This window comes from Siniperca chuatsi, linkage group LG20 (genome assembly GCF_020085105.1).
Source record: "Siniperca chuatsi isolate FFG_IHB_CAS linkage group LG20, ASM2008510v1, whole genome shotgun sequence".
NCBI lineage: Eukaryota > Metazoa > Chordata > Actinopteri > Centrarchiformes > Sinipercidae > Siniperca > Siniperca chuatsi.
In genome coordinates, this window is record NC_058061.1 from 12,833,512 (window position 1) to 12,860,283 (window position 26,772).

A 26,772-nucleotide genomic window follows, 5' to 3' on the forward strand; every position below is an offset into this window, starting at 1 on the left:
GCCAGTATGCCATGAAAGCAGTTTGTTGTGAAAACTAATTAAATGTGACCATTTTCAAGACGATATGGGAACTCTGCAATTAGACGACCTCAACCTGCTCCCTGGATCAAGCTGCTATAAACTTGAACCTGCCGCGGTGCCCTATGCAGCCACTGTCTGACATATGAAGACCGTGAGAAGTAATATTTAATGAGTATTGCACTCAGTTATCTATCGGCTGGGTGGGAGTTGGGTTGGGTAACTGAGGCGGTCACTCTCCTCCCCTCGCTGCTCGCCAAGATAAGAGCTGAAAAACCACAAATATGTAAGAAAACACCCCAAATCACCCTCGGCTTCAAGGACTTGTATAACAGTGTTTTCAGTTCTCTGTTATTTCAGTCGGTAAAAAGTTCATTCAGTACAACTGACCCTTACAATACAGGAACGTCAGTGCATGAAAATGTCTTTCAGTCATAAGAAGCTGACAGAGGACGAGAGTGACAGTCTAAAAAGGAGCAAAAAGAAGCAAAAGAAGGACGATGCCTGGAGACCAAAGGGACCCAGGGACCCATTTGCTATGGTTTGTGTCTTTGTGTGAGTGCATACATGCAGTGATGTATGTGTGCTGGTTTGCGTTTGTGACACTGTGAACACTCATAAACGTGGGTGTACTGTACGCATATCACACACGAAACAGGCATATGTGTCTATTGAAATTATCAGTTTTGGCTGTAGGGATCAAGTGGACTCATGCTGCTGTGTGACTCAAACTTCAATCTTCTTGGAAAAGATTATATAGTAACTTGTCCTGTCCTGTCCTGTCCTAGCTGGACTCGCTTCCTGAGAAGAAGCAGCAGGAGATCCAGAAAGCCCTCCACCTCTTCTCCTTGGGCCCAAGTCTGCCTAAGACCCTGCAGCAGGCCAAAAAACACACATACCGTTTCTGGGACACACAGCCTGTCCCCAGACTGGGTAAGAAGTAATTCCTCCTATTATTTGCTGGAATCATCTAAAAACAAAAACATTGGCTCAAACTTTTACTTAAATAAAAAGTCTGACATGCTTATTCGCTCTCTGCAGGAGAATTAGATGAGAAGATTGCTACCACTCCATAAGGCTACAGCCAGCAGCCGGTTAGCTTAGCTTAGCACAAACATTTTGTTACCTTGGACAGAGCCAGACAGGCTAGCTGTTTCCCCTGTTTCCAGTTTTTATGCTAAGCCACAGTAAGCTAACCAGCTATCATATGTAACCGACAAACATGAGAGTGGTATCAATGTTCTCATCTAACTCTCTGCCAGAAAGCAAATATGCACATTTACCACAATGCTGAACTGTTTCTTTAAGTAGAAAAAATATGTACTATTCATTGTGCAGAAATACTGCATACAATTATCCTTCTTTTGATTATTTTGAATCCTACATTGTTTACATCAACTTCCTTGTGCAGTTATGTTTTTTATACAAAGTCTGTATAGTATTAATTTTAAAAAGTCATGACCCGAAGAACATACGTCATTCACTATAATTACAATATTGAGAATCAAGTCATGTATACCTTATTTTGGTACAAAAATCCTTTTTCTTCATACTTGTGCCCTCAGGTGACAGTACTGGGACTCATGGTCCAATAGCAGAGGGTGAAGCCAGTGCCCGTGAGGAGCCCTACTCTCTTCCTCAAGGTTTCTCCTGGGACACTCTGGACCTGAGCAGCCCTACGGTGGTAAGTTACTCACTGTAAGTTACTGTATGTACATCATTAGAAACTGCAACCTGTTAAATTCTAGTCTTTCAGAAGTAAGGAACTGTACTTAATTTTGGAAGTTGCAGTTGGCAATCTTTTCTTAGTGTGAAGTTCAGAAAACAAACAAAATCTAATTTAGTGTCTTTCCATCTATCACTTTAGTTGAGAGAGCTGTGCACTCTACTAAATGAGAATTACATGGAAGAGGATGACAACACCATCAGATTTGACTTCTCTCTGGAGTATCTGCAATGGTAAGCTTCAAACAGGTGCATTCAGTCACTTATGATTTCTAGATTTTGAGCGTATATAAGCAAAACTCTCTTTTTTAACCTTTTATTCATCGAGTGGAGATTGAATGAGTGCATTGACTGCTCTGCTTAAAGCAGAAATTCAACATTTTGGGAAATATGCTTATTTGCTTTCTGGCGGACAGTTAGATGATATATATAACTGTTATATATATATCTTGTTTATTTAATCTGTACAAACAGATTAAAAACAACAGTTTGCTGTTTTATGGGGGGTTATGTGCCCAACTATTTCTTGGCACTGAGCAGTTGCCAGGCAACCAGCGGAGACTCTAGGAAGTTATTGTGCCTAACGAATAGTCCAGCACATATCCTCCGTAAAATTTCAAATTGTTGTTTTTACACTTCAGTTTTTGTACGGATTAAACCAAGATAAAACAATTGGTGACCTTTAGAGTTGCTGGCAGGCGTTGAACAGAGCCAGACTAGCTCTTCCCCCTGTTTCCAGTATTTTTGCTAAACCAAGCTAACCAGCTGCTGGCTGTAGCCTTATTTTTAATGCACAGATATGTGAGCGGTATCAATCTTCTCAACTAACTCAACTGCAAGAAAGCGGATAAGCGTATTTCCCAAAATGTCAAACTATTCTTTTAAGGTTCATACACTTTTACACATTCACACCTTCAAACTGCTCAGTAGAATGGCAACATATTTCTTTTAGCCTGGAGTTACACTAAAGGAATTAAGGCATTGAGAGCCTCAAAAGGACAGCATCATTTTTTAATCTCTATACTACTGCCTTTTTCCTCTGTGATCTGCATAAATGGTATCTCCACCTTCAGGGATCACTTACATCAAAACATAATAACATTTACTTTGAAACAAATAATTAACATAAGGATTCAAGGAATTGGCACAGGTCTCTGGGCCTGAGGTTAAAGAAAGCTGCTGTATTCATTCAGCATAATCATCTCATGCTCAGTTATTTTATTGGAACCTGTCCTTAATCAGAGTTTATTGAACTACCCCTACATTTATTCACAGAGTCATATTGCAGACAATGTCATTTGTTTCCTCTTAAGGGCTTTACAACCTCCTAACTGGCTGGCCCAGTGGCACTGTGGTGTGCGAGTAGACACCAATAACAAGTTAGTCGGCTTCATTGCTGCTGTTCCTGCAGATGTCCGCATATATGAGATGTGAGTAGCTCATAAATATATGCAAAGATATGTGTTTATGTGAAATCTGATGAGTAATATTAGTATTCAACACCTTCCAACCAAACAATTTGTCTCAAAGCAAATGCTCAAAACGTGTTCTGCAGGGAGAAGCAGATGGTGCAGGTTAAATTCCTGTGTGTTCACAAGAAGCTGCGCCTCAAGCGAATGACTCCAGTTTTGATCAGAGAGCTCACCAGACGGGTCAACCAGCAGGGCCTCTACCAGGCTGTCTACACAGCTGACATAGTGCTGCCCACACCACTAAGCTCCTGCAGGTAGTTGCTGCTACACAAATAATACTGATAGATGTTTTTAACCCAAAATTAAACTTTGGCAATGGCCTATTTAGTCATGAATATTTAATGTTGTAGAGAAATACTTAAAGTTACTCACAATTTAATACTGATGCCTCTATATGAACTACATAAGCAAACGAGACCACCAGCGAAACGATTGGCTATTTCCATATAGGTATTCTAAATGCACCAGGTCCGAAACTAAACTCAGAAGAAACAATTTATGGCACGCAGACCAGAAGAGCCTATGTTTACATTTTCCCAGGCAAAGCTTCGCAGTGAGTAGTACGTTAGCCAGTTACAAGGAAGCAGGACGAGATTTTTCTTTAGAGAATTTTATTTTTGACATTATATTTTGTTGTTATGGCTGATAATTTGGCAGGATCAGCCAAGAGAAAAAGAAAAGAATTGACCGAAGAACAAAAAAAAGCTAAAAAAAGGACAGTGATAGAGCACTGGCGAAAACGCAAGTCAACCTTGGTCGGTCCTTAAACAGAATTGTAGGATTTGGAAGGATTCAAATCTGATCCTGAACTGGCCATCGACAGGCATGTAATATGGGGAATGTTGATAACTTTAGCTTTCTCAACAAAATTACTATTACCGAGCAACCGAATATATTAGTTGTAGGCTTATATGTAACCTAGGTGTGTGAACGGTACTGAAAAACAAGGGTTTTTTTGTTTTTTTGTTTCACCATTGTCACAATACAGTTATTAATCTTACATAGCCACAAATAGACATAATTTAAATATGATATATAAATATAGATAAATTAAAAATAAGTTGCGTCTTTCTTTTACTCATATCCAGAACAAATGCACGTGCTTGCCAGATCAAGATCTTTTACGACAGGAGGCGGTGGTGCTCATACCACAGGCGCCGCCAATATCAACACAAAATGAAAGTTCTTTGTAGCAACTTTAAACAAAGTTTTCGCAGTCTTCAACACAATCAAATTCAATAAAACACGAAATTTCTTTATCTGGGTGTCACTGTCACTGTCCACCTAATTAGCAAACGTATTTGTTTCTAGTCTATAAATCTTTATTTCAATACAAGTATGTTACAATGGGGGCTACAAATTAGCTTCAGTTAGGTACCTTATACGTCACATCTTTATTTCTCTTATGAAGCAACTACATTCACTGCCCCTAATAAACAAATGATTCTAGGTACTGGCATCGCCCTCTGAATCTCCGAAAGCTGACGGAGGTGAGCTACCCAGGTCTGAGACAGAACATGATGAACCTGCAGAGAGCGCTCAAATTCAACCGTCTGCCTGAGGTTAGTCTGTACTGCCGCCTAGAGGAGAAAACCCGTTAGTGCCATTACAGTCTGACATTGGCCTGACATCGCAGATTTTTCAACCTACTGACCAAAATGTTGGAATGGAAAAAATACAAACTATTTAAACTTATACAAATTTCAATCATCAGGAATTTATGATAACAGGCATCCTTATGACACTTACTGAAAATGTCTTTTCTTCTCTCTCTCCAAGGTGACAAAGACACCAGGTCTGCGCCCTGTGACTAAAGAAGATGTTGCGGGGATATGGTCTCTGCTCCAGGCAAATCTACGCAGGTTTCACCTCAGCCCCATCTTGTCTATGCAGGAAGTAGAGCACTGGCTGTTGCCAAGGGAGAATGTGATTGACACCTATGTTGTGGAGGTCTGACCTTACAATTTGTCAACTTCAGTGTTGCTAGTTTTAATTTCTTTGGAGAGGGAACATTTTCTGAAAAATTGAAACTCACATGATGCTGCAGTAGTTAAGAATTGATTCACCTCCCCTCCTCACACACAGGGTGATGATGGGACGCTGACAGACGTGGTGAGCTTCTACAGCGTCTCCTCCAGGGTGCTGAATCACCCGGTCCACACTGGCCTGAGAGCAGCTCATCTCCTTTACATTGCCTCTACTGCCACTGATCCGGTCAACCTCATGGAGGACACACTGGTCCTGGCTAAATCTGTGAGTGTGTCAGAATAAAAGTCTGCTTAATTTAAAAGGTGCACAAGGTGTTCAACTTTAAATGTCACCAAGAAACCTGCAATAAACTTTGGATTACTCTACCTCCAAACTATTTACATGCAAAAATCAATGTACTCAAAATTATAAGACAAAATAGGGTTATTAGCAACAATATTTTTTAATGTGTGTATTATGACAAAATAAATGCTCTTTTCTGTCACTGACAGAAAGGTTTTGACATCTTCTCTGCTCTCGACGTGATGGATAACAAGAGTTTCCTGGAGAAGCTCAAGTTCAGCATGAATGACACGAGCCTTCATTACTACCTCTACAACTGGATGTGTCCTAATGTGAGCCCAGACAAGGTACTGAATACTGTAATATCTCCACCTGTCAAGACACGTCACTGTCATTCTATGCATTCCAAAGTCCCCCACACCAAACCTCTCTGACAGTTGTGTGCTTCTTTGCCATATTGCTATGAATTAAATGAAGATTTTAAGTTCATCATCTAGTCGAGAATGAAACTTACTTCTAATGTTTCCTTATGCAATATATTACGGTATACTGCACAAGGGAAAACTCTAATACACATATTGAATAATCATTGGTCATTCAAGCAGTTCATTTAAGTGCAACAAGGGGAGGAATTTCTTTAAAAACTAAATTACATATCTAGAATTACCTTACCAAAAACACAGAAATCCTAAAAAAATAGATGTTTGAAAACAGTTTTAGATCCAAGTATGTGCCAAATTCAGGAGGGATGAGGATAGATGAAGAAGAGCTGCTAAAACTCACTGTTTAATCTTGATTAATGATGTTCAACACTTCTGTTTATTGCCACACAATAAGGCTGGTGGAAATGATCTCTTTACAGCTGAAAAATCACTCTGACATTAGCAGCAAATCGTGACCTTTACTAAAACTGTAAACACAAACACCACAGGTAGTATACAGAAATATAAAGTGCAGCAGTGCTTTATAAAGATTTGGGTCATACGAGTTCTTAACGTGACATACTGTGGGTTCAGTGGGGATAATTGATGTGTTTTATAGATGCCAGCCATCTGTAATTCATAGTAATGAGTGCATGTTTTACAGGTGGGTTTGGTGTTACCCAACTAACCTGCCACTGAAAGAAGTGGTGAAGAGTGGTGAAGATGAAAGGACCAGAGTGATTGGCAGGACATCAAACTGCATCACCAGCACCAATTTGGGTTTAAAATATAAACTGACAAATTGTAAAACACACACACACACTCACAAATCAATGAAAGAAATAAAGATAAAAATTCCTGTTGTAAATACATTCATCATCTAGATGTCAGTTATTCACTGGGTTCAGCGTTTCTGCAACAGGAATTAGATTGTTTCTGACATGATGGAGAAATGAGTAAACAAACTCAAGCAGCTCAGAAAATGCACCCTGTACATCCTAATACTATTATGTGTGTGTGTGCATAAGTCTCTGGGTATTTCAACAGGCAATTCAAATAACCTCTGGTGACATGACACTTAATATTAGTGCAACCAATACACAAATTTGATTAGAGGACAAGATCATTAATCAGTCTCCCTCACGTACATGTGTAACACAGACACACACACACAGTCTAATACATGCCATCCATTTCAGTGTGCATGCAGCAGATGCCAGGCACAAATGCAATCAAGTTAAATCTCATCTAGACATGATATGGATACAAGATGTATGTTTATGAAAAATCAGAAGATATGTTTCTACGGGGTTTAACCCCTTACCGATGATTGATAAACAAAGCTACAGAATGGACCAAGGAAAAATACTATACAATTTATATTCTCACAAATTTAAAATCCATCCATCCAATGAATCTTACAGCAACATGTCTTTCTGTCGTTTTATCACCTTTTGTCCTGAAGAAGAAAAAAGCTGCTAATGAGCATATCATTTCAGTCATTTCCTTATTACTGACTGAATCCACCGTCTCATGTTTTATCGTTTTTGTCTTTGGTTTGGATCGTGCAACAGCCATTGATTACTACTACAAGGCACACTACTACTTAATTGGAAGACAGCATACTATAAAACCACGAGGTACATACGTTGTCTAAATATGAGCAGCAGGGGGCGCTGCAACCTTAATATGAGCCTTGAGCAACACTACAGAGTCACTGAAAACGCAGACATCACCTGCATTGTATTTTATTGTTAGACGTGTAAACAAATGATGCTTTCAATGCTATCGATAATATAGGAATTTCAAGTCAGACAGAAAAAAGTTAGCGCAACATTACAATGGTAAATCTCTTTCAGTCTGTTAAAGCATTGTTAATGTAGGTACAAGTAACATTTATGTAAATCGAATTACTCTAAATCCTGTTGTCGGGGCCCCTCCAAAGCGTCACAAGACAAATCTATGTGGTCAAATGATGATTAATGGGACAGGTTAGAGGGAAAATTCATTTTGGGGATTTTTCTCCCATCTTTGTTTTTTGTGTGGTAAATATTGAATAGCTTTACCTCTTTGGGCCCCTCACAATTAATCAAATGAATGAATCTGGTAAGTTTATAACTCTAGAATAACTCTTGAATCACTCTTAGATTTATATAATTTGCCTGCAAAATTCTTATCTGTTACGTATGAACTGCAGTCCTCAGGTAAATGCAGCGTAGTACTATGCTACTTTACTACGCTTTACAACGTTTCCCTTTGAAATATAGGTACAAGTACAAATTAGGACAAAAGTGGGCGCTTACCAAAGACACGTGAATGCAGCACCGCGCTGATTGTGGGCCAATCAGAAGCGAGAAGGCATTTTAAGTTTGAAGTTACGGACCTGCCTGGCAGAAGCTCTCACTCACAGCCGCCTCTGCATCCTGCACGCACGGGCAGGACAGAGCCGTGTCTCCCCTCAGTTTCGGTGGAGGATGAGTACAGAAAGCCAGACTGTTTTTTAAAGAAGACCAGTGTCGATTTATTTCTTCTTTTTTTTCATTCCGGCTAAACGTTAGTCGTCTAATGTTTCCATTGACGTGCTGCGGTTAACGTTAGCTTTGACAGGAACTTTGCAAAATATAGCTAACGTGCTGTTCAAACCTTAGTGTGGTTTCGTCGTATTTTGTTTGAACAACTGTCTTACAAGGGTCCCACCGTAGTATCTCCGTGGATGTATTGTTTGCTGACGCTTGAGCAGATCTATAACGGATTGCAGGTATGTTATGTACAGTGTGAATTGGCAGTTTATGTTGTAATGACTATGTTGTTGCAGTGTAACTTACTACGCTGTTACTCCGGCGGTCTGGAGGCATTAGCACAAACTGTAAGCTTCCTCTGAACGAGTTTAAGTATTTGATAGCTGCTGAAATGTTCATCTGTGACAGTCATATATTTCGGTACAAAATGTGACGTTCAAGGATATGATGCGTAGTTTTGCGTCATGCACACAATCTTAACAGCTGTCAGTCATTGTGTTAGTCAATTCAGTTTCCTTCCTTAGTCATTAGCCTAATTCTCACGGTGACAGTAGACACTGGGGGAAATCGTGCTTTTTATTTAACACTATTTAACCCTCCTGCTGTTTATTCTTGCGCCTGAAAAACTCTACTTGCTATTTGTACCGTTTTGTTAAGGCTTGTGCCTTTGCATAACTGCATCTTATGAAGAGAACAACACTTAATACTCTCATTGAATTTAGGCTTTTTTGTGAAGGCAGTCCCTGTGTGACATATCATGTGACAGTACGCCCCAGCCAGCTGGTTTTATCCTTTCACCCCCTGTCTTACTTTGGACCTGGCAAATTGGTCAACAGAGACTAGTTGAGGCGAGCTTAAGACAGCCCCTTTGCAAACAGTGACAGAGAGGAGTGAGCATTTGGGGCTGTGTTCTGCAAAACCACCTGTGAAAACAAAGCGGTAAGAAAGTGTGAGAGAGCTGAAATAGCCTCAGGACCCCACTGTCACTTCACTAAGTTGATTCTTCAACTCTGAAAAACTCGAGGTTGTTTCCAGTATGTAGCACATTTCATACAGCATGCAGAATGTGCTTAAAGGGCTATGACTGCAGATCTTCCACCTCGAAGTCAGTCCTGTGCTTATAAAGTTCGACTCTGGTGGGACTCGAACCCACAACCTTTGAATTACCTCTCATGGCCAACTAGAAGTCCAACGCGCTATCCATTGCGCCACAGAGCCAGACAGAGTAGGTTATGTACGTCGGCACAAAGTCGTTTGAACTCAAAGTCGTGTCAAACTGCCACGGCTGTGCAAATACTTGCAAATTGCTTGGGTAATGTGTACATTGGAGATGGATGAGACTTGTTTGATTTCCTTTGAAATAAGGTGACTGTGCTCTGTGTGAGGCGTAGCCTATGTTTATTCAGTGTGCATTTCTTTCAGCAGTCATTTTCCTATGATTTTAACTAAGATTTCGCTTACTTACTATCTTCCAAAAAGACTGGAACTTCTTATAATGTTGTCCTGTCAATCATTTCAAGAGTAACAGTTACTTTTCTCTCAAATGGTGAATATAATGAAACTCATTGAAGCTTCATATCCGAGGGCTATGGTATTTGAGGCTTGCCAGACTGTAATTTTCCCATCTCGGTGGCCTGTGTCACAACAGGTTTCCCAAGTTCTTCCTCAGCCAGTTGGTGTTGAGCAAGACAGAAAAAGAACACTGATGCATGCCTTGATAAGACATACTCAGGTTCTGTGTGTCAGGCACTGAGCAGGACAGCACATGTTTGCGTTGCTGTTTAGCTCATTAATAAAAGAGCATGCCACTTTGTGTTACTTTTGTTGTGTTGGGAAACAACAGTTGATGGACAAAGCACAGTTGCCACTAAGCAATATCCCAGCTGTGCAGAGCAGCTGGAGCAGACCGTTTCTGAGCAGGGAGTGGCTCTTGTCATGTTTTTCTTTCTCTCCCACCTACAAAATTCCGCTGCTCTTTACCTGCCTCGTCTTTGGACCATGACCCCAAACAAAGTGACAGGCGCTCCATTGTTGTTAAACAGAAGTGAGCGTTATGTGGTTGTGGTAAGTGTTATCATTCACCTGAACGCCTCGTGTCAGTCTGGGGGTGGCGTCGTGTTGCCCCTGCAGGGATCTTGTTACTCAACGCTAGCGAGAGGGCTTTTGAAGGGTGGAGGAGCGTGCTGTGGATGAGGGCTCCTGCTGCTGAGACTTGTCTTGTTCGACACTGGAACATCAACTTGTTTTTCTTTTTTCTTTTTTTCTCTTCAGAGCAAGTTGCTATAGGTGCAACTGGATCAAGTTTCAATTCCTGGAACATTAATATTACAAGAAAGCTGTAACAAGGAGTGCAAGGATCTGAATCACAGTGTAAAAATCTGTTCTCTAGATTGATCACGCTTTTCAGAGCAGTCTGAGATAAAGAAGTAATAGCTTAAGTGGAAAAGCAATCTACACTTAAAATATCAGTAATCAGTAAAATATCATCATCTGAATTACTTTACCCTAAGAAACTGTGGCACTAAAGCGTTGGCTTGTTGTTTTTTGGCTTCTGTGAGGACTTTCCTTCCTCCTAAAGCTTCAGATCAGTTAATGGTCTCGCATTGGGCTTTTATTCTGCAGGTTCTGGTGCTGTTTTTCCAGCCTTCTGTCATGAAGGTGTAAGTTTGAGATTTTGTTTGGTGCACTGAGAGAAGGTACCTCCCACAAAGCGTTGCTTAGCTGAAAAGTAATTGAAGGCATGTGAAAAAACCCTCTTGTTAAATTAGGATTGTAAATTAGATTTAAATGGGCAATTAAGGTTTTTAACAAGGCTCTAAGAGGGAAAGGCCAAAGATAAATAAACCTGTGCACCCAGATTGCCTTGGTTTAGTTCAAAATTTACAAAGATTTACTTTTATATCCATTTTGGATCTGTGACGTGATGGTTTGATTGCTTTCCTACATTACTTTGTAGCATAATGTCTTTTCGTCAGTTGTTTTTATGGAACCTTCTCCTATTATGCATTTCCGCACCTGCAGAGTGAGAGTGAAGGAGAAAGACTTAAGAATCATGTAAAAGCTCTACATAAGCCATGAAGATGGTTTACACAAATTAAGGGAAGCATTCATGTATTATAGTAGATATTGTTTCACATGGTCAGCAATATATTAGTATCTTAATTGAGTAGTTTCATCCTTAAGCTTCACCTGCATGTGTTACTTAACAGTTAAGTAACATGCTGCAGCTGAACTGCTAAACTTGGCTGCAAAGAGTCAGACACAAGATCCACCCACTCAACCCCATCTCTCCCATCTCTCTAGGACTGACTTATCCTCTCTCCTCAGCTCTCAGAAGGGTTTGATGTCAGCTGCACAGCCAAGAAGTTCTGCAGTACAAATATTTATATAAAGCAGAAGGGATGTGACAATGTGAGCAATAGGAACTCTACAGGGAAAAGTGCTAGGGGTTACCCTCAGGCTAATCTCCACTAAGACATATTTATAAACCTAGCTAGCAGTTAGAGTGGACCACTTCCAGCTTCGTCACCAAGACGCTAACTGTATTTGGTCAGCAACTACACAGCCAAGGCCCACTTAAATGACGTCTTTAACCAGTGTAATATTTGCATGGCACATAGACATATGGTTATACTTCAGACTTTCATTTGATTTGCGCACACATAATAGTTTCCATGTGCAGGGGAAGCACAAGGCCTCTCTCCATACTACATTTCACTTTGTTTTAGCTCAGTGCCAGAGCAGAATTTCATCTGACACCATTGTCAACTTAAAATAAATCCTTAAATATCAAAGAGTGTTTTGAATCTAAGTTCAAAACGAGTGAGTTTATGTGCAACCTCCTCTGTGCATGTCCACCAGGGTTATATTGCCTTTGTGCCCATTTGAGTGACAGATGTTGCCATGAAACATCCATTAATAAAACATGCACAAACAAATGTATCTTTGTAAGCCATATTTAGGGATATAGTCAAAGCATTGTGTTTAAACACAGCAACATTTTTAATGGAGACTAAAAAGGGGATGTAAAGGTTGCCTTAAATTTAGTTTGCAAAGAGTATTAAAATAATACTGCCCTCGTTCTGCATATTGTTAATATTGTATTGTTGTTTTGTTGCCAGTAAATTGTGTACACAGTCTATATTGTACTATTATTTCAAACATGTTTCTGCTATAACGCCATAAATGTCAGCTTCACAGGGATTGAGGGGTCAGTTGTATTTTAAGGTTGAATCAATGTGAGTATCTGTTAAGGAGAGTGGTTAGTTGATTTTCATGGGGACATTTCATCAGCCACCTGCAACATCAACCACAAAACATCGTCATTCACCATCACACCATTTAAACTGACATTTTGGAAAATACGCTTATTTACTTTCTTGCCAAGAGTTAGATGAGAAGATCGATACCTCTCTAATGTTTGTACAGTAAATATGAAGCTACCTCCTGCAGCCGCTTAGCTTAGCATAAAGACTAACGGAGAAACAGCTAGTCTGGCTCTGTCCAAAGGTAACAAAATCCACCTACCAGCACCTCTAAAGCTCACTAATTAACATGATGTTGCTTGTTTGTTTAAGTTGTGTAGACTATTTCTTGGTCAGGAACAGTGACTCGCTGGTTTCCAGGCAACCAGCAGAGACTTAAGACTTTGACTGGTCATGACCAAGAAATACTGTGGCACATAACTCCCCAAAAAAACTAACTTTGCCTTTTGTACAGAGTAAAAAAAACGAGATATAACATGTAGTTAGTTTTAGAGGTGTCATGCGAGCTGTTCCCCCTTGTGTTCAGCCTTTATGCTAAGCTAAACTAACCAGCTGCTGGCTTCATATCTACCATACAGACGAGACATAAATCTTCTCATCTAACTCTTGGCAAGAAACTGAATAAGCATATTTCCCAAAATGTCAATGTCATATCATTCCTTTAAACCTGACACAAACCCAGAGCCCATGCATATTTGTTTTTCTGTTCTTGTAATATCATATGAAGGGGCACTACACACTTCCTGTGTATCTCATTAAGCAACAGAAAGGCTAATGGCCTCAGTACTGCTTACCATAGTGTTCTTCCATTTCTGGTTTTTTTTCCACTGAAAGAGTTCAGTTGGCATTAAATGGTTAATAATACTAATGTTATTACTCCATCTCTCAGCCATAACCCATCCCCCTGCAAAACAGGAGACCCCTTAACCCCTCCACCCCCTGCTCAGTAGCATTCCAGCTGGCCAGATGGTGTCTGCTCTGCACAGCGACACCAGAGAGCCGGGGGAGAGAAACCCCATGAGCAGGATTCTCCGGATGAGACATTCCACCCCACTGATCTCCACCCACCCACCCACCCACTCATGTCGCCCCCTCTCTCTCTGTCAGTCTTGTCTGTATCTTACAGGCGGCCATTCTGGGGATGAAGTCCATGTTGATAAGTTGATGACAAGCAGAAAAATCGCATTAGATGGTTTCTACGGAGAGACAGCTCTGTAGTTACTCTGTAGTGAACTGTGAGCAAGAATGACAGTAGAAATCACCTATATCTGTGTGTAGCCCAGAATGTTTATAGAAATAGCTGGAGTTGCATGCTTTTGACACGCAGAAGTTGTACCACAGTCACAATTTACTTTGACATTTTCTAGCCACTGACGTCTGTACTTTAAAATGTCTAAATTAATTTGTTAGTCAAATGTCTTCCTCGTTGGCAGTTTTTACATTTCGATTTATTGTACGTGTATGTTTGTGCACATTTGGTAGAAAGTGGCTTCAGGAACTATTTAACATAAATGCTGGAAGTAAACATGGAAGAGGAAAAATAAATTAAACAAAACATCAGTTCTACTCAAAGTGACTGGCCTAGTTCAAGTTTTAAAATAGTTGAAACAGCTCCGATTGAGTGTGCTGATGAATGCCTTTGTCAGTTTGCACATTTTTACTCTTTCTATCAAAAGATGGCAAATTTAATGCACCTAAAGTGTTGCTGGTGTGAAGCAGTGCTTTCCACATGTCAGGCTATAACAAAGGGTAGCAATCGTTGTAAGGGTAGGTGCTTTAACTGTAGCTACTACAGTACATCTGTCCCATAAAGATAAAAAAAAACTGTGTGGGTGTTTGTTTCTGGCCCACATTAACTCACTGAAAGAAGTCCAACGTAGCACATTGTGTGTTGTGTATTTGCGAGTATGCATGCTTATGATCCCCTAGCTAGATAAAGCCCCATAAACCCCACCCTTCCCACTCCACACTCCAGCTTCCATGATTGCAGCCTTGTTGGAGTGTCAGTGTGTATTTCTGTCAGCCTGTTTTTGTGATTCTTCAGTTGCGTGTCAGCGTGCTCTCCAGTGTGTGTTTCTGTGTGAGTTTGCTTGTTTGCTTTCCCATACGTCACATTTAATGGCTCTTTTGAATGCAGCAAACAGAAAGCCGGAAGGCTGGGACAAAGAGCCTGCCCTTAAAAGAAAAAAAAAAAAAACAGAAACTATGATGAGGAAAAGAGGAAAACACACAAATGCTCCTCTGTGTTACATCTCATGGCTTTATTGAGTTTGAGTGACATGTGCTGTTGTCCCCCTTGACAAAGATTTCAAGGAGTGGGAAGCAGCACACTTTCTTTGCCTAGTGACAATGGTAGCTCCGCCTCAAGCAGGTCAGTACAGTTTTTACAGTGTCAGTTACTTAGGCAAAGCAGAGTGCAGGCATGAGTACCCAGGGGGTTGTTATGTCAACTGCCTTTCGGGTGACTGGCTAGAGTCAACGGGACTTCTGGTAAAAGGGATTTGAGGGAGTTTGTGTCTGTGTGAGAAAGAGAGGGGAGAGAGGGAGGGATGGATTAGGTTCAGGCCCTGTTTTTGCCCCATCTTCCTCCCCCTCCTCTGCAGCAGCAGCAGATCGTGTCCTCCCTCCACCCCCGTACCACCAGACTGGGGCCCCTTGGCACCCTGGAGACACATGCCCCACAAAGCCATCACATCCACCCCCACAAAAGCCCATTCTCTCCTCAGTCATTTCCATCTTCCTTCCTCTCTCCCTCTGCTCTGACCTCTGCAGTTCTCTTCATTCTCCTGTTGTACCCACCCTTCTCTTTTGATCCTTCTTCCTTTTTTTGTATCATCTTTTTTCTGTTGCTTCATCCCCTTCTCTCCCTTTTGTTTCTTTGCAGCTCAAAGCCAGGGGAGAGTTGAGTCATGTGAATGAAGGGCTTTTGCCATGTTAGACTAACACACCCCTCTTGTCAGAATCAGCCTTTGAAGCTCTCTAATAGTGGAGTTCTGTTTCAGCAGGGTGAGGTGTTGTGAGCCTCTACATTTGCAATTAAAACTTCATTCTGCCAGCGGTTGCAGGCAGGGTACTTAAACGGCCTAATGTGCTGAAAGATTGCTTTTTAATGAGAAACACATTGGCCACTCAGCATGTGGTTGATTGTTGTATGAGGGTGGCTTAAGAAAGTGTGACACACCCTGGGACCCCCCCACAGCCGTTTTCTCATGCATTTGTTTGGTTGAATAGAATGTATAGAAGCCAATGCTTAATGTACAGGGACTGGTGACCTGTACTCAGGCCTATCTGCTTTCAATAGTTGGTCATATGACCTGGTTGCAGTCATACACACCCATCCACACAAATATGCAACATAATGTATACTGTACAAATCACAGGACACGTGCCTTTTTATGCTTCCTGGCAATATTTTGGTTATTAGTCAACAGTAGTCTGGTATGTCACTTTTTATGGATGCATAAGTAAAAAGTAAGATTTGATTTTCCTTTAACCCTAAATAAGGTTTTTATTGTGGCTTTCTTTACACTGCAACATTGGTACTTGGTACAATGGGATACACATTACGTGACCAAACCTCAAAGCAAGGAAACCTTTGGAAGTCACTCAGATATCCTGTGCAGTGAAATTGTCGATTGCCTCTGCACTGATTATCTTTCCGTCCTTTGTTTTTCTCCTTTATGGTCCCTGAATTTGTCTGAAATTCCCCGAGCTGCACCACCTGAAGAACTTTTCTTAAAAATGGACCGCCAGTCTGTTTCAGCCTGCAATCCAAGCACTGGCACCTGGTTTTCTCAGTGGAGCAAAGTTTCCACTCTCTGGTCTCATCCCTCAGGAAGAATGTGTGTCAGGAGCTGGCTGTGTCTTTAACTGCCGCCTCTCTTTTTGTACAGCAAAGGAAAGTTGATGTCTTAAAGTCTCTCTCATGCTTGCGGTTACTTTTATGTGGGTTCCTGAAGGTTTACAGTGGCAAACTGTTGTCATAATACAAAGTGTTGGTGCTGAACAGATACCCTGTGTACTGTCCATTTGTGCGAGAACAACTTTGCAGAGGTGTACATATTAAACCTAATAACTGTGACTGTCAAAATGCAGGCAGTTTCAGGTGTAAATCTCTGTGTTGTTAAGTAAGAGTTTCAAGGTAATATAAGAAAAGATAAAGATAAACTCATAGGGCAATTCCAGTAAAGCTGAACTGAAACAATGCTGAAAAACTGGACACATTTGTACAATAGTTTTGTCTGCCTTTGGTTGCTAGCTCTATATGTTCCATTAGTGCTGTGACGCCTGTCATTACTAATAGAGAGTAATAGAGATCTGTGGGTTCTGTGGTAAAACTAAAAGGCAGACTATCTGTATGACCTTAAATGTTTGCTAAACAGAGCTTGCATGCACATTGCTTGGACCTGGGCCAATGAAGTGACCAGGTTATGGCTTTACTTATTCAAGCTTTACTTTGGGCGTTACTCACTTGAAGTGAAAGCCCCTGAATTTTTAAACAGTCAAGATCCCCTTCTTTTCCCATGCAAATCCACTGTTTATGAGTAGGATGTAGTCTGCATTCCTGCTCTGTCCTCCTGTGTGAACATGTGAATTCTGAAAAAATATACAGCCTGGCGGGCTACAGGTCAGCTCTTGCCTCTGAGGCAGCTTTCTGTCTGACCCTTGTCAGTGAGTTAATGTATATGTGCTCCCTATGGATCTGTGTGACAGGTATTCTTTTCCCATAACAAGCCTGCTTCCCATTGCTTCACCCATGTAGATGATGACATCAGTGGGCTGTGAGTAACAATGACACAATGAAATTTGGTTGGATTTTCTTCAGGTGCTTTAGTTGACTCACTTTATCAAAATGTTTGAGAATATAAGGACACTATTGATGCTGTTAAACTACAGTGAGTAATACCCAACCAGGGGTAGTTGTAAGTTGTACTTTTGCATTGGCAAATGTACAGTGAATCAATTTGAAAAAATAGAAATCCTGTTTTGATTAGGAAACAAATATCCACATACTGTGTCTGCTGTAACACCATAACACTACGTGTTGCAATAGAAAGTATGTGAACAAAGAGGTCTAACCAGTATAAGTAATGCATACAGGTGGATGTAATTAGAGTAATGCATATATGGTTGAAATATTTCACTAAAAGTACTGGATAAATGGTTGGAATAGTTGACTAAAACTACTGTACTTGTATAGCTTTCTAGCAATTTGGGGTTCAGTATCTTGTCCAAGGACCCTTCGACATGTGGGCTAGGGGAAGCCGGGATCAAACCACCGACCTTCCAATTAGGGGACGACCCACTACACCTCCAAGCCACAGCCGCCCCAAATGTGGTAATGCAAACTTAACCAAACTGACTTGAACATTGACAGCTCGATTGTAAGAATACACTTTTGTTTATATAATATTCAGATGAACACATTTGGAACATTATCTGACTTTTATCTGACAGGGCTGTGGGCATAGATAAAAAGAGCGAAAATTCTCCTTGCACATTTTGAATTGTCTTTGTCTTGGCTGTTGCAGCTTCTGCATTTGTGGTATATTGCATTTGTTTAGTAGGTCTAGAACAGCTATTACGTAATCTAAAGTAACTGCTAATAATCACTGGTTCACAGGCCTTTGCAGAAAAGTAAATGTTTAAAAACGGGACCATCGTGGAGAACTTATAAGAGGAAATAATGACACTAAATCTGATACTGTTTTTAGTGCAAAGGGGATGTCTGGCTGTTGAACCCATTCAAAGTTTTCTCACTGCCCTTACCGGTGCCGTTTCTCAAGAGAGTTTTGGACATTTGCCAGGCTTATGAGTAACATTTCCTGATTAATCGAGCATTTATGAAGGAGGATATAGGGCACGGTCAGGAAGTGACACACTTGGCCTTGTTGAGACAGATCTTCCTCTCGTAGCCAGTAACAATGGGCAACAAAAGGTCAGAGAGCACTCTAGTGTTTGGAAACAGAGGACTCAGTTTGTTTACATGCCCTAGAGGAGCAGAAATAATATTGCCAGTATGAATTAGCAGGTAGGACAGATGCGCTGTCGTCAGTGAAGCAAAAGCCATGCACGTGCTTCGATGTTTTTCTTACATTCTGTCCATCAATAAACCCCTCAGTTGTGATAAATGTGACGCTGAGTACCTTTAGGACAGTCAGACCGAACAGGCTCACTTATCCACGTCAGTCTAATGCAAATGGAAGTGGATACATTTTTCCTCTGCAAAACCACCTTTATCATCATGTACTGAATCGCACAATAGATCTTATTCATAACCCTCTTAATGTGTTTTGGTCCTGCACGTTTCCACTTGCCCCACTTGTATTTCCGAAGAAATAACCATAAATAGGTAAAGACACCTTTGGGTGTTTTGGCAGTGTAAAACACCTACCAAAACAAATATTCTTGGCTGAGTTCACGTTTGCTGGTAGGGCTGATGATTTTTAAAGTATGACTCACAACTGTGTTTTCAGTCCCCCTTGTTGCTTAAAATAACACAAGCAGCTTCCAAACAAAGCAGCCTCGATGTTCTGGGTCTCCGTGGACACGCTTTAGCGTACTCTTTAGCACTCCTTTTATAGGTAGTGACCTAGGTGAATTATGTAAGTGTGTTCATAGTCCTGAAATCAACATCCAAACTCAGGATCGTTTTGCCTTCATAAGGCAATTCGCAGGCTTTGGAGTGACATTCAGTTCAAACCCCAAAACAAGTCAAGCTAAAGATATCTGCATTTGTTTTTGATTAGGAAAATGGCTGTTTGGCTAAGGTCAGGGAACATGACAATTTACTTCTACCTCAATTTTAGATATGTTTTGACATTTTTACCTTAAAATAAAGTTATTATATTTCATGGACTACACAACCAAAACAAACCTTATATTAAAATGCTAAACTTTTTAACCCTAGAGCAGAAATATAGAATTAACATCCTTTTCTTATTGAGCTGTGAAGCTCTTGAAGGCTTGAGGTTGGGTAGTAGTGGATTTACCGCTACTAGTTGATTATGCCTGCGTATTTAATAGACCATTTGGTTTTCATATTGTGCAGTAAATTCCATTTTAAAAGCTTTATCTCATCCTGGTTACATTCCTAGAATATGTTCTAGTTTTTGTTCTGGCTAAGTTTAATTGGCTATGGATACTTGTCGCTGGACTAACTGGAATGGAAGCGATTGGTCCTGATTTGTTAATTTAACAAACAGATGGTGAATTTTTTTTCTGGGCAGTGTAGAGCATACATTTCCCAGAGTGTAGGTGGCTTGGACATCTCCAGGTTTATAATGAGGAACAGACAACATGTAATTGTCTAGCAGAGTTACAGTTTATGGTTAGACCAAGCACTGTTGTGTTAGGTAGAGGAGCGATAGGAGAGGTCAAGGTGAAGACTGACACACACACACACAGACACATATCCCCCGACATATTCACTGATTTCCTGTGTAATATTTCAAAGGCATATTTTTTAAGGGGGACCAAGAGTCTTGATTCTGGGTTGGTTTTATAGCCCAGCAGGTGGTTAGGGGTCAGAGGGTGAGCATTTGAGATTTGTTCAAGCTTGTCATCATTACAGAAAAGGCTCTTGGAGTCAGCTCATTTATTCCACCTCATGACCAGACTCACCTCTCTTCCCAGTTGCCTTGACCCATTCTTCACTTTCCCTCTTTCTTCTCAACACTCATTACTAACATTGTCCAGACACGGCACTCTCATTTATATTTTTCCCATACCCCTGTTCCTGTCCATAAATGTGAGATCCAGTGTGCTAAATTAACTCATGCCCTGTAATTTGAGGGATACCAGGGGGCTACTTTAAACCCCTGCCCCTCTCTAAAATAAATACATCTCCTTTTATTTAGCCTTTCTCTTCTCCTTGGCTGTCCTCGGACAGAAGCCCCAAAGCATCGTAAGCATACTTGTGCATTTTGTGAGAAATGTCTGGAAAAGCCTGTGTGCTTGATGTAGAGCAATCAGAAACTGTGCGCACATAATTTTTCTTGCTGTTGTCAGCTGGCAATCCATTTAAGTGAGTGCAGTTTTCAAACCTCTGCATCCGAGCCATGTGTGGTTTTCTGCTCTGTGAATACTTAATGGGACAAAATGAGCTCAACCCAACCTCCTAATTTTTTACCTCCTAAATTTAACTCACTAGGTATTGAAAAGTCAAGAGTTATTAAATAGTGCACTTTTTATTGTGCTAGATGTGGAAAGTAGATGTTAAACAGATTATCCAATTCAGGGACACAGGAGGCTGAAGCCTGTCCCAGCATGCACTGGTTGAGAGGCCGTGTACACCATGGATAGGTTGCTCCATGGTGTTCTATCACAGGGCTAAAGGCCCTGACACACCAATGTCGCACCGTTGGCGAGTGTCTGTAACCCTAGTTTTTGCGGTGTGTTCCGTGTGGCTTTTGTCGGCGCTAGTTCTTCGATGTCGGTTTGGTGTGTCAGGGCTATAACACATGTAGACAGACAAACACATTCAAACTTGGGGGCAATTTATACAGTTTCTCATGCATTGTGTTTGTGGTAAATACAGAATCATTATGAGGTGGGATAATGTTCAAGAGGTGATTAGCCCAGGCATAAACCCTCAACTAAGTAAGGAATAAAATGGGATGAAGATGTGTGATTCTCCCTTTCTCCTCCCTCTTACCAACTGGCTCCAAGTGAGTCGATGGAATAAAGGTTATATGAGAGTCTCACTGCGGTGGTCGGCTGTCTTTGTGCAGAGTTGGCTGACACCATTCTCACGGGGAGGGGGGGGGGTCCTAGCTGGGGCAGGGCAGGGCTTGGCTCTGATCTCTACAGCTGAGTATGACGTATATCTCTTGGTACATCCAGTTGTGCACAGTTTTAGAGTGCCTGTCATCTGATCCTGTACTCTACAATCATGATGCACTAATGATGTCTTCCTTTCTTGTTTGCAGTGCTGGGATGATTTTGATGGAGTGAGACATTGCTGTCAAGGGAGATCTACAAGATAGCTGGGGTTAGGGCAGTTGAAGTAGCAACTTGGAATCTTCTCACCTGCATTCAAACCCTAAACTGAACTGAACTGCAAAATGGATGGAATAGACACCTTGCAGAGCTCGGCCCCAGAGACCAAGGCTGAGCGAATCGCTCGCTACAAGGCAGAAAGGAGGAGGGAGCTTGCTGAGCGCTATGGCAACACAGACGAATTCACCTCCAAATATGTCCGTAGGGACAGGAAGATTGGCGACACATCCGAAACGGTGTCTTCAGAAACCAAGGAGAAGGAAAAAATTGAGGATAATGGATCAGAGCAAACATATAACAGGAGGGCCCTCAGGAATAAAGTAGCAGAACCTGTGGAGCACACTGATGATGAGCCCGCCCAGGAAAAAGAGGGTACCACTCACCTCAAAACGGACACAATTTTATCCTCTAAATCAGAAGCTGTCTCCTCCATGAAGACGTCCTCTCATTTCAGGTGAGTTAAAGACAAAGTACACTTCTGTTGCCCATAGTTTGTGCAAGACCAGTTACAGTTGTTCTCAGTGTGGATCCCAGGCTAACATCTCAGGAATCGATTGCAATAAAATCATCATTTATTATTAAGACGTTCTTGTGTGTATCTCGGTTTTGACTCCAGTAATAGTGCAGACAAAGTGCTGAATAGCCATTCAGTCTAAACACACAAGTAAGTTGGAGCATAATGTTCAGTGTTCAAGTACAGTGGCTCCTTTCTGAAGTATTCCTTGATTTGAAGAAGAATTTCAGTTTAACTAGTAAAGATGGCTATAAGATTACTGTAAAAGGGCTTGCTGGCTCCTAATGAGTGAAGAGGAGGCAACAAGTCAGCACATTAAGAGAACACTTAGTGCTATCTTCTGTTTGAAGTAAACATGGCGTCTAACATTTCCAAAATTGGCCATGTGTGCAAAGCAGAGGACTACCTCATTTATTTTGCCATGCTATGTTTTGTTGTGATGACATGCAAGCTGCTTGTTTTGGTTCACTTCACAGTGATACGGGGGAACTCACATGTTTAACACATCTGAGAATAACAAACAGGAATTGTCAGAATGACTGCTAGAGTTTTCTCAACAGTTGCCAGGAATGTTTTTCTGTGAATTGTACATAGATGGAGTAAAACATGTCTGGTCGTGGGGCTGGGAATGTTTGAGCTGTAATCAAGCTGGGGATTCTGCTGTATGCACACAGCCAGACTTGTTTGTTCCTGAAAAACAGCCTGAGAGGAATGACGATAGAGAGAGAGAAGAACTAAGATGGACAGAGTGTTGAGATAATGTCAGAGATTGGGGCTTGCAGGGAGGTAGGGTTATTGGGCTCTGCCAAGTTTTCATGCCCTGCGCTTAATGAAGCAAGACATCTAGATAGCTGTGATCGATGGCTTGTTAGATATTATGGAGCAATTATTAAATAAGATTGGGAAAGGCATGTCTTGTGTAATAGACTTGCAAAGAAAATACAGTACGTGCTGCGTGGCATGTTTCAGCAAATCTGAGCTATTAAGTGTTCTACTTCTAATCTTTCATGGCAAAGCTTTGGTTTAAAAGGAAATTTTGTTGTTTGTTAGTTATGTGCTTGGATGCTTTGGATGTGGAGGAAATTTAAATAAAAAAATTTTGTTGCATATTTTGTGAGCACGGAAACAGATTGACGTGTTGAAGTGTTTGTCTCGCATGCCTGCCACGTTAGCTACTGATTTACTACCAACGTTCGCTGCGTCTCACAGTCCAGCTGTGCAGTCTTGTGTGAGAGCACACTTATGCAACATACATAGTTAGACAGAGGAGGTTATATAGAAGCTATTGTTATTAGCCAATAACTTGTCAGCGCTGATCCCTAGATATGAGTGGTTTATTTGTATATTATGCTTTCACCTTCAATTCTAGGGGGTAAATGGAGTCGTCTGTGTTTTATTTATTAATTCAAAATCCCAACGTGAGAATGTTTAATATTTCTTGTCACACATCCTTTCAACGCATCCTTACAGATCATTCTGAATTGTATAGCGATAGCGATACAGTATATTCCAGATTCCTGGCTGACTTGCATGTGCTTTATGATTAACACATATTTACTGAACCTTCGCAGGCAACATGTTTGTGTGTGTCTGTTCCAGGAATAGCGTAAAGGAAACTGTAACTCAGCAGTTCCAATGATAATGAAAAACGTCTTTCAACATGTTTATCTGTCACAGACAGGAATCCTTCCCCTGTGAAGTTACAGTTGAAGGGTGACATTCCAAAATACTGCATTTTGACACTTTCAATGAACTGTTGCTTAAAATTCGCCCCTAGAAATTTAAGAAAATAGGTTATGTACTGTCAACTGTACTGTAATCTCAGTTTTGTGGTTGCTTTAATCTCATTTCAAAGAGAGCACAGTAACATCAGGTTCCTTGGTTTTGTAGTTAATGTTAGCAGCTGAACGCTAGCACAATCGTAAGTGAACTGTTTTGACAAAAATGTGATTATTTATCTAAAAGCACTGTACGTACAGTTTTGCAACAGTCTGCAAGGTTCTTCACTGATAAGTTTGCATGCCGTGTATAATCATGTGACAATAGTAAGATTATGGGAGTTGGTAAGATGTATAGTTAACTTTACACAATACTGTACATGAAACTGTTTTTACGGCAATGCATGTTACGTATGCGATACAAAAATGCAGTTGATTCGTAGAAGATTTTATTCAGATTTTATTCATCTATTGTATGAATGGTATATTTTAGTATTTTGGGTTTGATGTTATGTGCGTTATTAAGTATGTGTAGTAAACACCACTATTGTGCTACTGGTACGCTGGGGTTCGCCAAACATGGCTGAACCATTACTGAGTTTCAGTACCTGCCATATGAAGAACTGAGCTTTCCAACAGTTAAGCGCACAAATCAGAGGCATTAAAATTAAATTTTAACTATGCCACAGTCATGATTATATCCCTTCTGTAGTCCTACTTCATCCTCTCTCTCCCTGTTTCGCTTTCTCACTTAATGCTTTGTGTGTATGACAATTTAATATGGTAACAGTGAGGAAGTTTACTGTAAGTGTTTGATTAATGACTCGCCTGCCTTGATTTGAATGTGTTTAACTTTTCTCTCTCCAACTTCCCCCATTACTCTGTCCCTATTGCTGTTGCACTTCTCAACCTCTCTCTTTGCACTGCACTCCACTCTTCTTCTCTGGTTAGTTTTTATGGCAGCGTACGACCGACGCGTGTGGCCCCTCCCTTTCAGTCAGAGTGTGGGTGGGATTGATGAAAGTGTCACTGAGCCTTGTGGTTGCAGAATGAGGGTGTTAGGGTAGAGCGTTTGAGAACTAGGTGGCATCAGTCACTGAGATCACCAAGGTCTGCAAACAGACTTTCTAGTAGCCGAACATTGCATACTTTAGTATTTTTATCCATGTGGCTAAAGTTAAATAAATTATGTTACGCTGTATAATCATTTTAAAGTTCATGTGTATATCACACATTACGGCCACAGACTGCTGTGTATAACATTACTTTAATTATTGTTATGCAATGAATTTATGATTTTCCTCCTCATTTCCCATCTCCAACTACACCATATTCACAGGCCATAAATACTTTGGCCTGGCATTTTTATATTCCCTTCTGTATCACAAAGCTGTACTGAGGCGTGCCAGCCCAAAACTGACAAAACTTTCTGTGGTAGCCAAACCTAAGCCCGAAATTACTCATAATAATATACTCTGGTAAAAATTACTTCTCAACGTTTGGGGACTCAAACATGTCACTAGTCTAAGGAAAAGTCAGATGACACTGAGTCAGGTCCAATAATTATTTATATTTTTGTTTTTTCCTACATAATACAGCTGCACAGTGCACACTAAAGGGACCAGTATACTTGATCATTCAGTCGAATAGCTTCAGAAACCCCGTCCCATACCCCATACACCTTTACGACGTCGGAATCGGGTGGGGCTGTGTCCGACAATTTCTGTAACTTTGCAAAACTTTCAATCAGACATTCACACTCCCTTAACGCAGTGATTGGCAAGGTGTGACAGAGTACGCAGGGTTTGAACTTCACTCTGTAGCTCTCTATTTACGTTCTCTATTTAGCCATTACCAAACCTTTAAAGAAATGCCTGCATTGTATCCCGAACCTGCAGATCGACTTGGGGCCATCTCCCCGTCTTCAGTAACCTCTGACCCCTCCCAGATGTCCACCATGATTGTCTGTTGTGTTTAAAGCAGTCCCTTCCTCCTGTTACATCAACGCTGCTACCTCACAGGCAACTGCTGTCCCTATCCATATTTAACGCCCATTACTTAGAGATGAATGGCCATCTTGAGATGCTACACAGGCATTGCTGTTATATCATTGCCAACATGGGATTGGAAAAGCCTCATGAGCAGCCCTTTCTTTCTGCAGCCCTGTTAATAGTTTGGTTTATATTTTCTTATGTGGCTTGAGTGTACTTTGTTGGATTATAGTTGTATAAGTAAGACTAATACTCTCATTTTTCTGTCTAGTTTGCAAGCCTCAATTGTAACAGACACGTAATTTCTGTCATCACTCCAGTATGTTATTGAGTGACCTCATTTGTCTCTCTCTCTCTCCAAGGCTGCTGGAAACTGATGACACAGAGAAGCCAAAGGGTAAGATGAACTCTCCACTTCCACTGCACTCAGATCCTCTATTGTTCCACAGACTGCTTTATCCCTGAACTCATTCAAGTTCTCTCTATTACTCAGTGTTAAAGGAATACTGAGCTCATTGCTGATGTCAGATCACCTACCTGGTTTATAGATGTTGGCTGTTTTAATACACTGCCACTGAGAAGGAGTGAAAGAAAACAGATCTACTGATGTCTTTGGCTGTTTTGTTCGCTGTATAATTTAATGTGAATGTTTTGCCTCAGGCGATGGTTTCTTTTTTCAAAAAATAAGGGAGATAATGTTTGGCACGTGTCTGTGGAGTTTTTGTTCAAAGACCGTGACTTAGTAGGTGTGTGCTTACACTTGTGTGTGTTTCTGTGCAAGTGTTTGATCATATCCAATTACACTGGAAGCTTGTTTCAGCCAGCTAGCATTATGAACTAATTTTGGAGCCTGCTGT

The 26,772-nt window shown here is 40.9% G+C and overlaps 2 protein-coding genes and 1 non-coding gene across 6 annotated transcripts in view; 2 read left to right on the forward strand and 1 right to left on the reverse strand.

The window, feature by feature from the left end:
• The first annotated feature begins 295 nt into the window (after positions 1 to 295).
• On the forward strand, positions 296 to 21,757 carry LOC122867542 (glycylpeptide N-tetradecanoyltransferase 1-like). Of its 3 annotated transcripts, none has more exons than XM_044178468.1 (11): positions 296 to 559; positions 807 to 951; positions 1,584 to 1,702; positions 1,886 to 1,977; positions 3,057 to 3,173; positions 3,299 to 3,469; positions 4,666 to 4,777; positions 4,995 to 5,165; positions 5,301 to 5,468; positions 5,741 to 5,833; positions 6,573 to 6,780. In XM_044178468.1, the coding sequence occupies exons 1-11, from the start codon at positions 434 to 436 to the stop codon at positions 6,594 to 6,596; spliced, it is 1,338 nt and encodes a 445-aa protein (XP_044034403.1). In that variant the 5' UTR covers positions 296 to 433; the 3' UTR covers positions 6,597 to 6,780. The 3 variants fall into 3 exon arrangements, with proteins under 3 accessions (XP_044034403.1, XP_044034401.1, XP_044034402.1); XM_044178466.1 differs by lacking the exon at positions 6,573 to 6,780 and adding an exon at positions 21,623 to 21,757 and having other exon boundaries at positions 297 to 559; positions 5,696 to 5,833; XM_044178467.1 differs by having other exon boundaries at positions 298 to 559; positions 5,696 to 5,833.
• Positions 9,556 to 9,645, reverse strand: trnar-ucu. The gene is given in 2 exon segments: positions 9,556 to 9,591; positions 9,609 to 9,645. It is a non-coding gene; the product is annotated as a tRNA-Arg (tRNA).
• The window catches only part of svild (supervillin d), a 33,853-nt gene continuing 28,838 nt past the window's right edge, over positions 21,758 to 26,772 (forward strand). For both annotated transcript variants that reach the window (XM_044178464.1, XM_044178465.1), the window contains exons 1-2: positions 21,758 to 22,146; positions 26,278 to 26,312. In XM_044178464.1, coding sequence (XP_044034399.1) covers positions 21,758 to 22,146; positions 26,278 to 26,312 — 424 coding nt within the window. The remainder of the gene's footprint in view (positions 22,147 to 26,277; positions 26,313 to 26,772) is intronic.

Coding starts and splice junctions, on each gene's coding strand:
- LOC122867542 (XM_044178466.1), top strand. CDS start 434: ATGAAAATGTCTTTCAGTCATAAGAAGCTGACAGAGGACGAGAGTGAC. Junction 3,470..4,665: donor ACACCACTAAGCTCCTGCAG/GTAGTTGCTGCT, acceptor AAATGATTCTAG/GTACTGGCATCGCCCTCTGA. Junction 5,834..21,622: donor CTAATGTGAGCCCAGACAAG/GTACTGAATACT, acceptor TCTTGTTTGCAG/TGCTGGGATGATTTTGATGG.